The sequence below is a fragment of the Chaetodon trifascialis genome, chromosome 22, assembly GCF_039877785.1.
Source record: "Chaetodon trifascialis isolate fChaTrf1 chromosome 22, fChaTrf1.hap1, whole genome shotgun sequence".
NCBI lineage: Eukaryota > Metazoa > Chordata > Actinopteri > Chaetodontiformes > Chaetodontidae > Chaetodon > Chaetodon trifascialis.
In genome coordinates, this window is record NC_092077.1 from 5,810,455 (window position 1) to 5,824,589 (window position 14,135).

At 45.4% G+C, this 14,135-nt stretch overlaps 1 protein-coding gene across 9 annotated transcripts in view; it reads left to right on the top strand.

Moving 5' to 3' along the window:
* nav3 (neuron navigator 3) overlaps positions 1 to 14,135 on the top strand; it is a 301,610-nt gene that overhangs the window by 111,936 nt on the left and 175,539 nt on the right. For 8 of the 9 annotated variants that reach the window (XM_070992300.1, XM_070992302.1, XM_070992303.1 and 5 more), the window contains exon 1: positions 7,193 to 7,564. The exons of the other annotated variant lie outside the window; for it this stretch is intronic. In XM_070992300.1, the coding sequence (XP_070848401.1) occupies positions 7,307 to 7,564 (258 nt within the window). In that variant the 5' untranslated portion in view covers positions 7,193 to 7,306. Of the gene's footprint in view, positions 1 to 7,192; positions 7,565 to 14,135 lie in introns of those variants that run through there. 9 annotated transcript variants of the gene reach the window in all.

A 14,135-nucleotide genomic window follows, 5' to 3' on the forward strand; every position in this document is an offset into this window, starting at 1 on the left:
TTTAGGCAGAGCTGGTCTATATTGTCACAGATGAATGCACTTTCCAGCTGTCTGTCCATATTTTCAGCTGCATCTCCCCGCAGACCTTTGAAAACATGTATATTGTAGATAATGATTACGAGCAGTTGAAAACGTATAAGCCACCTAACAAAAAAAGCCACATACTGTTAACACTGGATGCAGCTTAGGAAAGACTCCCGCTGTGATTATGGATGAAACGTGAGTCACTTGGTACAGAAATTATAGTAGCTGAGATACTGTACTACAGAGTCTTTCAGACACCTGGATACTGTTCGAATCAAGTTTCGACAGGCTTAATAATCAGGTTTCCATGTTCTATCTAAGTGTCACAACTGGACCAAAACCAGTATGAAAGTGAAAATTTGGACTCTGGTTTGGTGTCAGTCTTGCAGTTCTTTTGTTCACAAGGGGGGAACGATATCCAAAGATATGCCTCGGCATCATTGCTCATCGCAAAAGACACTTGTGACTCACTTTTCTGTTGTTGTTGGGATCTCTGCCTGTAGCCACGCTGGACATAAACATCCTCCTACAATTCCAACCGTGATGTGATAACTGCTGTGCTCCACCTGTCATGCAAAAATGCAATTCACTAACAGTTGTAATAAGTGCTGCAACGCCCCTGCACTATCGGTTTGGTATTGTGTTTGGCCTGGGATGACACTGAAGCAGCGGAGGATGGTGCCACGCTGTCTCAGTCATTTGTTCCTTTTCCATTCACACAAAATTGGATTGTATTTTAATTAGTTGTTGGTGTCCATTTCTAGCTGCCACTTCTTTAAGCAGTGTGGAGTTACACTGCCAGTCATTTGTTCCATTACTGCTGCTCTGATATACCATGACAAGATGCAGTAACCGCGAAGTGAACATTAGGCAAAAACATGACTTAATTATGTCATCAAGCCCAGTTTTTATTGGAGAAGTTTGTTTTTTTCCCTAAGTCTGTGTTTGGTAGCACCCTCTATTGGACAGCAGGCTCTTCCTGCAGCGCTCCAGCACAGCTTTGGGACAACTCTACATCCCCTCTACTGCTTGTTGTTTTTCAGGGAAGAGTCCCATTCAGCACTTCAGGACTTTATCAACTCCAGCTGTGAAATCCAAGATTCGCCTTGGACACAAGTCTTTCACAAGAAGGGAAACATGGAGATGCGGGATGGATGTGGGGAAGACCGTAGCCAATCGCAAGGGAAAGGAATGTGATGGTCATAAATGGGATTGATTTACGCCGCGAGGACTGGAAGTCATTGGCCTTTCAATTTGCCAAGCGTAAAAGTGCAGTGTTTTTTACTGAGGGGAAGTGAGGAAAGCTTTGACAGTGGAGACTCTTAAGCGATGGTTTGGTGATGGAAGGGTGAGCTGGATTGGTCGTGTTTAACAGGACGCATAGCAGTTGTCATAATGTGTAAGGGCGAACTTTGAGGGGTACTTTCCTGCTTAAAGTGTCATCCAAAATGGCTTTCTTAGAATTTCTCACCATAATAGAACCCTGTCGTTGAAAAAGTGCAGAGCAGTTAAGAGTAGTTGTAAGCATGGAGGAGAGGCTGCATTAAAATGATGTATTGTCATCACCATCTCCTCTGTTATCCCCCTTTGTACCATCCTTTTATCCTCGTGTCAGAGTGCAGAAATGATGTGTTTTCGTTTCCCTCCTCCGACACGATGCGATGGAAATTAAAACCCGTGTCAACAACTCTCTTGACATCCCTGAATGTTCTTGCTATAATTCTGGATCCAGGCTCTGACCCCAGAGGTGGTGGATCACTTGACTTGCAACATGAGCTATGGGACTTTGATATCATTGCTTAAGAGGAAGGTGGAGCAGCCGAGAGAGAAAATATCTCTGTGAAAGGGTGAGAGAATGAATAAGTTAGGACGGGAACGCAAGAGCAAGCATGCAGGTCGTTGACTGAGTGATTGAGGAAGAGTGATGTGATGATAGAGTTGGTGAATATAAATCCATAAGTACATTTTACAACTGATGCAAGTGAATTTTCTGAATGCTGGACTTGTAATGTGAAACCAAGGTACATTTTGTCTCGCACGGGTCGTTGACGACGGAGAAAGGCTGACTGAGGAGCAGGAATCTGTCTGCGATTCCTGAAACAGAGGATGAAAGCCAGCGTGTGTTTACGTCCTCCCTGGTCACGCTTGATGTGTGTTAATGGCACATGCCTGTGTTCACTGATCCGCTGTACATGCCTCTGTACGCTCAGCCGTCTCTTTGTTGTGCATGTGCCAGCGTAAGCATGTGTTTGTTTTATTTTCCATGTCGTCTGACATGCGGTTGACTGATAGCATTCAGAGCGCTGACAGGGCCAGGTGCGTGACTATCTAGCCAGCCTCCCTGGGGGATGTGTTTAGACTCCGCGTGTGATCGTGTGTGATCGTGTGTGTGTGTGTACATGCTGGGAGGGTGGAAGGCGTTTGACCCCTCTTATCTCTAATACCCCAGCGTGTTTGTTTTCACAGCCACAGCACAACCTCAGCACTGACGTCATGTGACCCAGGGCGGTATCTTTCATATAAACCACACACATCAACCGGTACAGGTTACCATCCACCCACTGCATGGAATAGATAATAAACACATGACATTATTGATTCCATGACCCAGAAATGTCTGTTATTCTACGAGACTGAACTGCTATTAGATTTGTTTTGTTTTTCAACAGCAACCAAACCACAGAACGTTGACAGGAACATCACTGAATTGAAACTCAGCGAGGAGGAATACATTTTGCGGGATACATATTTTAGCGCCCGCAGTCAGACAACTGAAGCTGTAGGTTAAAGCGCAGATAAGAGTATTATTTTGAAGGAGGACCCAATTACACACAGCGCTGAATTATTGTGTCAGAAGCTGCCTGTGGGGAGCAGCCCTTAGCAAGTTTGGGTGAAGAACACAACGCCGCTTTCAGCTGCAGCTCGCGGTGTGCGCAGACGGTCGGGACAGTCATCCTCCTGGCTTTCATCCCTGGCTCCTTGACCGCCACCTCCACCTTCCGCCTCCCCTGACTGGAATGTGTTCCCTCTCCACCAGATATTTAGTGGTGGTTTTGTCGGAAACCTAGAATAGGGACGCTTTGTAGAGCAGCCTCCGCAGGAATAGTCACAGGAGCTTAAATTGAAGTGCAGTGAGGCCTTTTTCATGCCTGTGCCAAAATAAGGCTTTTTAACAGCAGGTTGTCTGCAGTTCTTGTGAAAGAGATGAATATGGCTGTATGGCTGCTGTAGTTTGGTCTCAGGCTCTGCTTTACATCATCAGCTTGTGCCAGGCAGCAGGAAAGGGAAAACATTTGAAAAATAAAGCAACAAACTTAGCAAAGACCATGTGTGAATAATGTCATTCGACATACACAGGCAGTTATTTTCCTATACCGAGAAGAAGATGAGTAAGAACCTAATGTTCATGAAGCTGCTTCTGCTTTTCATCACTTTTGGGCCTCATTGTTCGTATGGATTCTGAGTCATGAGTTGTGAAGTTGAAGGGATTGGTTGTATTAATCTAAATATGTTGGGCAACATCTTTGCTCACAATAATTCATTTTACATTTCAACAGACGTATATTTTCTTTTTCCTGTTTTAGTCTTGTTCCACTTGCTGTAGGGATTACCGAATGATTTAATCTCTTCCTTGTCTTGGCTGTGAGCAATTATTCAGACTCCGTTTTGAAATTCGATTGGACCCGGTCTTGAAATGGACCTGGACTTAACCGAGGTGGTCTCAGCTACAGCCCTCCTGATTGCTTTTCTGTCTGACACCCACAGATTTTGAAATATTACCCAGTATTACTCTGAATTCAGCATACGCTTTGACCACTTAATCTCCTTTTGTCAATATCTTCCACCCATTGATATTCGTTCCATTCCGCACTTCACCCTGTCCTACACACATTTCAACCATGACACAGTTGGCCGTTAGACTATTTTTAGAGAACTGATCAGCCATGGTGGCCGAACACGAGGGTGCTGACCTGCCCAAATTGATTTGTGTGGACGGAAGTGAACCTGAAATCCGCTTAGCCGATGTTGACTTTGGAACGTTTCACTGTTGTTGCTCGAGGAACTTTCAGCGCTGTATTACAGCGTCTGGCTTTTTACCTTCACATAGCACAGACACGCTCGTTCCCACTGGGCAATTATTTTGCAGAGTAAGGTGATTATCTCTCGAAACCAACCAAAAACAGGGGAAAGTGAGAGGTTTTCTTAAGATCTCTCTGAGGTTTGGTGTAAGCTTGTTCCAACTCAGCACCTCCAGGATGGGACCTCGTCAGAGACGGGTTTCCGGACAGTTCCAGACGGTCCTCGGAAGTTGGATGCCGGCCAAGTGTGCTCCAATTCGTGCGGCTCAGCAGGCAGCAGAAGTCGACGTTGGACTTGCGCCATTCATTCACGTGGTATCCTGTTGTTTTAGGCTTGTCATGATAGCCCCTGGTGCCTGATTGAAAACATGTTGGAGAAGCCGGTGCTATTCTGGGCTGGGGGAAGCAGGGTCCATATTAAGGCAATTGACTGTCCAAGGCATTGAGGCAGTATGAAAACGAGTAGAAGAGGAAGCAGCGGTGTGTAAAGTAATCATGTCATACTTAACTGATTTCTTCAAGGGTTTTGACATCTCACCTTAAAAGTCGTAGTTCAGCCTCAGCTCCAAAGCAACAAGGGGGTACACGGAGGCTGTAGGCCTGATGGAGGAGGCGTTTTAGGTGTTTGTGGTAAGGAGCCCTGTGTTTGGTCTTCCTCCTTCCCCTCACTTTTTACTGGACTCTGCCGCATTGCAAAGTTTCCGTTTGGCGGCCGTGACACTGCTCCTCTGATTCTAGCACATCTCCTCGCCGCTGTAAGCTGAACCAGATGGAGCCTTTCCATATAAAACTTTCACTCCCTTTTATGTCTCACATAGACAAGTTAGACAAGGAAAAAAAGTAGCTACATGTCATATTGTGTCTGCTTAATGCAGTCCAAATACAGTACGGCTCATCTGTCTCACCAAGCAACCAAACACTGAATAGAAGACATTATCCATAGCAGCAGTATTCCTGGGGTTGTGTACAACCATATATAACATGTTCTGTCCCATTTGTAATCCTTGAAGAAGGCTTAGTACTAGTAAGCATCTCCCGTCTTTCAATAACAAGTAGAGATTTTTGGAGTTACATAAGGGATAATATACACCAATCATGGCTTTCTAAATGCTCAAACAAAGGATTAAATCCTGTACAAAGAAATCTACTAATCCAAGAAGTCAGTAAGGTAGGTCACTGACTCTGTCTTGAAAGTTGTTATATCTATTCCAAACAGCCATACACAAACACACACAGATGGCAGAATCATAGGGAGGGGCATCGTGGAATGAATGTCTGGGGCATAACAGGACACACTCTTAAACAATTTCTGCTTAAAGGCATTCACGGTGCTATGGTCAGCTGTACACATGAGAAGTGACACAAATAACTGCGGTAAGAAGGAAAAGCAGATCTGAAGGGAGAAAGTTGTTTGAAACGCTCGCAGACAACCCAACAAGCACTTTGCTTGAAGCGTATTGAGGCTTGTCCATTTTCAAAGGTTCCAGGATTCATTAGTGTGTATTGGATGGAGCCACTGCTGCCATATTCCTGTTAAATAACCTGCTGAAGTGGGAGGGTTTCATACTTTGAAATGCTGAAGAATGGGTGCATGCATAATATAATTAGTCATTACTAATACTTAGAAAATTTGACTGTGTTTTTGTATATATTTGGACTCAATGAGGCTATTTTTAAAATGTTTTGTTTCCATTCAGGAAGAGTAAAAAGAGAAAAGAAACGAGTGAGTGTGGCCAAGAATGAGTTGCTGTAAGACACTCCAATCCAAGGCACAGAGCAACTGCAACAGTAAGATCTGCAGTAGAAACCAGTTGAGCAACAGCAAAACTTGCTTTCTGGCACCTGATTGAAAGTACGTTAAAAAAAAAAAGAAAAAAAAAAAAGTGTTTTTCTCACGAAGACAGCTCCAACTGCTTCCAACAGCTGTTCATGCTGAAATTCTGCTTTTATTATAACCCCAAATCCAAAAAAAAGTTGGGACACTGTGAGCAGCATGTGATCATTTGCTAATTCTTTTTGACATATACTTAATTAAAAACAGTGCAAAGACAATATATTCAATGTTTGACCCCATCAACTTGATTGATTTTTATAAATATCTGCTTATTCTGACTTTAATGCAGCCCAACGTTTCAGTTGGGTCAGGAGCAACTAAAGACTGGAAAAGCTGTGGAATGCTCCAAAAACACCTGTTTGGAACATTCCACAGGTAAACAGGTTGATTGGTAACAGGTGATAGTGTCATGATTGGGTATGAAAGGGGCATCCTGGAAAGGCGAGGACGGGGTGAGGTTCACCACTTTGTGAACGCATGAGGAACACTGTTGTCAGTAAACACAGTTTGTTTGCAAGTGACTGAATTCTGTTTTTATTTATGCCTTCCACAGTGTTCCAACTTTTTTGAAATAAGGGTTGTGTTTCAATGCTCAAATAGTCTTTTTTAGATTTCCTTATTATGTGGAACTCTTCAGGCTTTTTTCCCCTCTCACGTTTTTACTATTTCTCTCATCAAAGGGAGGGGCAGCTCCAGATGTAGACGGAGAGAGAGCGTCTATTTCTAGTGTTCAGTCTTAGCGTGAGGAGAGAGGGAGAGAGAAAGAGAGCTGTTTTGACAGTTGTGTTGGAGAGCGCTGAACACACACACGCACACACACACACACACACACACACACACACACACACACACACACACACACACACACACACACACACACAGGCACGTACACACTCAGCCAGGTCTCAGTAATCACGGTTTTGCCGAGTGCTGGTTATACCTTCCAGAGGAGTTCACCCCCCCTTGAACTGTTCAGGCTGACTTTGTGGTACACTTCTGAGAGAGAGGGAGAGAGAGAGAGAGAGAGGGAGAGAGAGAGGGAGAGAGGCAGCGGGAGGGAGGAGTGTTGCTTGTGGGAGGAGAAGGAGGAGGGAGTGAAAGGGAGGAAGGAGAAGCTCTCTCAGTTTCTGTGAGTCCTGCTTGCTGTAGGCTACAGAATGAGGGCAGTTGCTTTCCTCTCAGTCTGAGAGGCAACTGCTGTTTTTTTCTTTTTCTTTTCTTTTTTTTTTTTTATTTTGTTTTGTTTTTCCTTCCTCCCCTGTGCCAGACATTACTAGGAGTCACTGCAGATTTCTTTCCCTTTCCTCACGGTACTTTTTGGACCTCCTCTCACACTCCTGTGTTATTATTTTTGTGCTTGGGAAGTACCATGCCGGTGGTTGGCGTAGCCTCCAAGCTCAGGCAACCCTCCGCGGTGGGCAACAAGCCAGTGCATACTGCTCTCCCCATCCCCAGTGCAGTCAGAGCGGCCACCTCGCAGGGCTACATGGCCCGGCAGCAGGAGCTCAGGGCAGGTGAGGGCGCCCCGGGGCTCTCCTGCCAGCTGTCAATCAAGTCTGAGTACCAGCAGGAGAGGACGCCTGAAGGGAAGTCCAGAGCTGAGACAGAGGAGAGCAAGATCTGCAAGGTTAGTGGAGATGGACAGACTCTAGCTGTGTATCTGTTCAGTGGATCTGTATACAGAGCAGGCAGTGACACTCCACAGGTGTCAGGCATGAGACAGCCAGCGGTGTCAGCCTTGTCAGGTTCCCTCTCTTTCTCTCAGTGTCTGTCACACTCGCTTTCCCCGCCGTGGCGTGAGCAGGTGTCTGTCCGAAGCAGACTTCGAGCACACGCTGATGAGTCATGTATGCTACGGGGGGATGACGTCGCTGTGTTTTTTATCATCAGCTAAGAGGGGAACTAGATGAGTAATGTATCACTGTCAGTGTATTACCTCATCCTGCTGCCCATTCAGTTTGTGCATAATTTACTAATCACTGTGTGTGTGTGTGTGTGTGTGTGTGTGTGTGTGTGTGTGTGTGTGTGTGTTAGTGGCCAGACAGGAGAGTTTAGGGGTTCGTGTGTTTTGAAGTATTTAGTCTAGACTGTTTAGACCTTTACCTGGGAAGTGAACCAGGTCTGCTCTTCTGTGGGGAGGAAAGCTAATACAAAGGTAATGGGTGCTACCTGAGAAGCCCCAAAGATTAAGTGAACATGAATACACTCTTTCCCCCTGGTTGTCCCCCCATTCTGTCTCTCATGCAGGGTAATATTTCGGATAGATTACCGGCGTGCCCCCTCATTCCCAGAGCATATTCCTAATACCTCCAAGAGCATCAAAATGTTGCAGATGCTTTAATAGACGAGCATTAAGTGGTTCACCATACCAAACTCAGGCTGTGCCAAGTCCTTTCCTTTTTGCAGAAACGTCTGGCTCAGTTTCTCAGGCTGCAACAGAGAAGGCGGGGTTGCTCCGTCCTGAGGAGGAAGGAGGTTTTCAAAACTCCCCGCCAAATAGTTTCAGCAGCGCCTCAGCCCGTCCCACATCCAGAACTGTCAGACTGAACAAACTGAAACTTTCCTGTTTGGCTGGTTGATTTCTCCACCTCCCCTCTGCCCCACGCTGCCTCTTTCTGCCGTTACAGGACTTCCCAACAGAGACACAAAAAATGAAAAGACTTCCTGACCCCGATTCTTGTTCTGGCTCTCAGACTTTTGATACTGAACAAAGCTGCTGATTTTTCCTCGTGACCTGGAGGAAACGTGGGCAGGAAACATCAAAGTGCGGGTCAGCACTGCCCTGTTTCTAAATCCTCCCAGCGTGTCCGTGGCTGATTCCAAATCGCCTGCAGGGTGACTTCGAGGGTGGGTGTGTGTGTGTGTGTAGGTGGGAGTTATACATCATTAACCTGCTGCTTAACTGACAACTTCAGCTTGACTTTCAGCTTGTTAACACAACTTAGAGTTTTTTTTAGCAGAGTTTGAGGAAGATGAAGCTGAAGGCTGATCTGACTTGTGTCAGCATTCATCTCACATTATATTCTGAAAATGAAACCCTTCATGCACGCTTCCCCACACCTACCTCCTCAGCTTTTCTGACTTCATTTGCTGTCATCTCCGAGCGCTTGCTGCAAGTGCACTGTAGCTCTGACCCTTTCATTTCTTACTGGTGGTGCTTTGCAAGATTGGAGCCTTGTTCTGCTGCTCCTATGGATGGAGCATGGAGAAATGCAGTGCATCATTACTTTCGTCACTGTCCTTGGGAAGCTTGTAGGCAGGCAGAGCTCTCCTGCCTGCCCCAGCCTGTCGGTGTGGGTGAGGAATTGGAGGTATGGAGGGGGTAATTAGTCTGTCTAATTGTGTTGTGTAGTCCCTTAAGAGCTTTACTCTCGAGGCTTTCAGAGGAAAAAAGGGAGAGAAGGTGGAGTAAACGCTGTCATTACTCCTTCACATTAACCAACACTCCTTGTTTGGTTTTGAGTCCTATTATCAAGCGGGATCAAGCGAAGGATTGTGTGCACATGTGCAGTGCATGGCCGTGACTGCGTGCTTGTTAGCGCACATGCAGCCCCCCGTATGTACAATGGTGCCAGCGTGTATGGGCTTGTTTGCCTGAGGTTAAACATCCTAACCTGGGTGATGTTTGCTAAAGTTAGTTTTTTGTTTTTTTTTTTAATTTTGAGATTTCAGTTAGTTTGCAGTGATGGAAAACCGCACCTCTTTGATCATTAAGGAAGTTAATCAAAGGAGTTTTTGACCCATGACCCATTTATAATGACGCCTGTGTTGTTTTCTTGTGCCAGTCATGCTGAACAACATGAAGTCAACATAACAGTGAAATAAGACTGAGACTCCTTGAGCATGCAGAGTGATCATGACACAAGTGCAGGAAATATAAATAAGCAGAGTTAAGAACTAAGCGGAGAGGACGAAGGGATTTGTTTTTTCTTTGGTAAGGTGTTTGCAGAAGACAGCAGGCCCGACGTTGTTTTGAGCGAAGCTGAGGAGGGTGTCCAAGTGAACGTTAAGCTCCGCTGAAACAAATTCAGTCTGCAGTTCAGCCTGACACTGCGAGCCCTCCGCTGTGTTTGGGTGGAGAGGTTTCACATTTAACAGATGTAACCGTGCCTCACTGAATGCTGCACAAAGCGATGCAGGGTTCCACTGGGCCTTCTTGTGGTGTGTGAGGGGCACAATCAGGATGCCCAGACAAGATTAATTTCGGGCATCATTCAGAATTACTTACAGCTAATTGCAGCTGTATTAATACTGTCTGTGTGTATTGTGTGACTGATAATCCCTCGTGGATCTGCAGTGCTGCACAATAGACTGCGCCTAGTATTATACAAGTGTCCACAAGTTGTGTCTGAATTTTTCTCTCTGTGCACAGGTGTTTGTTGCCTTACATGTTTGTAGCTGCTTCATGTTTGCACTGATCATGAAGCACAGCTGTTGGAGTTTTGGACACTGTGACGGTGATGTTGCAACCAAAAATGAAGCATCTCCATCAGCACATTGCCTCCTTTGCTTAAATTGACTATTTAAACTTTAATCTAACCATCGCCATGAGGGATTTAGCTCCTTGCATATGCTCTAAGTGACAACATATCTTGTTGAATTATTGTAGATGGTCATCTTTGTGTGTTTTTAAATCTGCTAATGTGAAATCAACACCCTGTAGATTCTAATACTTCCCTGAAACTCCTCCTGATGGCATCACAATCACATCATGCTGAAGTGGTTCAGCTAATCACTTGGCTTTGTTTAAGCTGCGTCTGTGTGCTGCTGCCTGTGTGTCCCCGGCTAACTAACATGACTGATGTTCGTGTTACACAGCTCTCATAAACATAGGCAGGTGGCCAGCGTCTTCGGTGGCGTTGTGCAACACCTGCGGTCTTCCGAGGGCTCCCGTCTGAGCATTTCCCCTCCGCGATGGAGATGAGAACAAGGCGAGACTTTTGCTCTTCCTGTTGTACTCTCCGCTGACACTTCACATCAGTCACTGCCTCGGGCAGCGCGGGATGACGAGCTGGAATGAACCGCTTTTCTGAGTCGACTGGGCTTTAATGAAGTGTCAGCGCCACCATCACTGATAGGGAATTATCTTGTGCATCAGGAGTTTTGGCAGATGTCCAAATCACACAGCGCAGGAACTCGTTCAGTGGCTAATTTGTTTGCATCACACCTTTTTATTCAATCTACAGTATAGAAGAAAAAAAATGAAGGTGATTGGATTCAGCTTTACTCATCCTTGAAAAAAAGGTGTGTGTTTGTGTGTGTCTATGGGACTGATCTAAAGATCCATTGAGTTAAATTCATTTAATAACCTGCTTCACAAATGTCACATTCAGAATAATGACATTCCAGTGATGAGCTCGCTCCTCTAATCTCCAGGCCGTTTTTGGTCTTGACCCTGAGAATACAGCCAATTACTGGAGTTCACCAGCGTGATGAAGACTCAGGTCAGGTCAGCCTCAAAACACCAATGAGTTTAGCGTTTAGAGTCACCACATAAGTCCCCGGTTTTTATTGCACACTTACTCACTCCGTCCCCGAGAGAAAAATGTTTGGGAAAGTCAAGTCGTGCCCAGTTACAGGTCTCGTAACATTTCTTTAGACAGATGCATTAAAATAAAATGACTTTACAACTGCATGGCCTGCAGTTAGGCTCTTTAAGTAGCTGAATGCAGCATCAATGCACACGATGAATTCTGAAGTGATCCTCTGCTGTCAGTCTGCTGTGACATGCCTGTCCCTGGTGCGACTCATGCTGGACGACATGGATGTGTCTTTATCTCAGAAATGCAGCTCGCTGTATACACCAGTCATGACCATTTGTAGGCTGCTGTCTTCTCTGGCCTCTGTTGTCAGTGAAATCTCATCCCGGAATGTAACTCCTCCAGAATAAGTACACAAATGTTTGCCGGAAGTGCGGACAAGTGCCAGACACACTCACCCACTTAGAGGACAAAAAACATCCTGTTGATTCTGCGTGTGTGTGTGTTGTAGACGCTGAGGACTGGAGAATAATCAGAGTCTGTAGTTGTATATTTTTTTTGTTTGATGCATCTCCTGTTCTGGCCTGCTCTCTGCAACAACATGGGTGGGTTCAAAGAAGGAAAGCGAGGTGGACTCCCCCAGGGAATAATGTCAGGGTCCAGTGAGTTTGAGTGAGTGAGTAGAATGTAAACAAACCTCCGCTTCCCCTTTTCTCTTTCTCTGGGTGGGCCTGAGTTTCACTTGTCCTCATTCTCTCCCTTTTTCTTTTTTATCACTTTCACACATTCTCTTGAGTTTTTTCTGCCTGTGTCTGCATGCAAGGCTTTCACACTACAGCGGCTGCATTTGCATGCACACAGTCTTTGAATTACTGCAAACACTCCATCAAGCAATCAAGCCGTTTACAAGCTTTAAAGTGGCATCTCTCCCTGTTATCCAGGTTATGTGATATGTAATTTTGACAAAATTGAAATGAAACAACAAAAATAAACCTACATAGATTTGTATTTGCAGGCCTTGATCATGCCGTCCATACAGACTGATGCTGCAATATTTACAAATTCACTGCTTCCCTTTTATGTAACGCTAAACAGACTTCATATATTTGTATACATGAGAAAAATATGCACTTAGCGCTGCCATCACAGTCACTTATAATCAACATTTCCATTGGTTAGCTCCTTTGCAGTGACACTGCATCTGCATAGCTGACCACAGTTTGAACAGCGATGCATTCAGGGTTTTATCCAGCACTTCAGTGGTCCAAGCTCTTTCTGGCTCAGCTCTCATTCCTGCCCCTTCGAATGGCTCCGACACTGCTGAAACAACAGAGGGAACACAGGGAGAGCGAGAGGGGGCCAACTTGTTCCAGCAGGAAAAAAAAAAAGGGTGGGGGGGTGGGGGGGTGGATAGGATGAGTTGTCAGGGGGTGTCTGAATGTGTTCTGGTCATGGGTGGTCTGACTCGCTGCGTGAGGGACACCATATCTGGAAGAGAAGTTGTCGTCGTGAGGGAGGTGTGAACGCTAACGAGCAGGAAGAAGCAGCGCTGCTATATTTGCACTTCTTCCAGCCATCGAGGTGCATGCAGCGATCTTTAAAACGCACTGCGATGAGCCTGGGGCGCTTGTTAGACTCTCATTGATCCTAAATTGCATTGTTGAAAAGGAAACCACAGCTTCAGAAGAGCATGTCGTGAGAGCTGGCATGAAAATTGCTTTGGCTGAAGCCGCTGACATGCATAACAAAAGGATGCAGGCCAAGTTTGTTACTGCAATAGTTTGCCCTTGCAACTTTAGTGGCATTTGCAGCGCGAAGGTCAACAGTCTGTGGTCTGTTCAGCCAATCAGAAATAATGTGTTAACAGGGGAGTCCACCTCAGCTCGCTTGGCCTGATCCAAGTTGGAAACATGGCAGTGATTTTTGGTCTAACACATGATTTTGAACCATAAGATTATCAAATTAAGCACAGAAATGTAAAAAATCAGATTAGGTTAACATATGTTGCAGCTGAACGACTACCACTAATGTGACTCACTCACATTTCTTGCATTAGTCCGTCCACTTCTGCAACATTCCCCCACACTGCTGAGATTCCTGAATGACCCCTGGGTCAAAATGGGGAAAATATCTGAGACAGTATTGTGCTTCCCAGTGCTCCTTCTCTCTCCTTCCTCCAGGGCTTTTTGTCTCGTACACAGTATTTCATTGCCTTTCGTGCCGCGGGGAGTCTGCTGTCGGCCGCCGTGTTTAAATCTTGGAGTGAGAACACACAGAGTGGCTGGTGTTTACAGTACAGCCACACCGGTTAAAAATACCCTCCCCTGGAAGTACAGTCACAGTGTTCCCTCCAAAACACCAAGAAAAATAAGACTGCAAAACAAGTAGTGAGTTAGTCTTGTTTATCAGAAGTATGAATAAGCAATTATTGCCACTTTTTTAATGGGAGTTTCTTTGTTACCCATCCTGACCTCATATTTCACTTGAATTGAAAATTAAGCTCTGAAGTTAGAGCTCTTAGTAATACAGTGCCGTGCTCTTGGACAGCAAGCAGCCTTAGCAGTCTCCACACTCTCTCTGGCCTGAGGTTCCATAATTCAACAAATAACTGAGATTAAAGCAAGCAAAGCATCTCGCTGCCCTGTTATTGTCTCATCGTATTCTGAGGTTTCTGTCCGATGCTTTTAACTCTGTTTGTGTGCGAGGCATCACAGGACT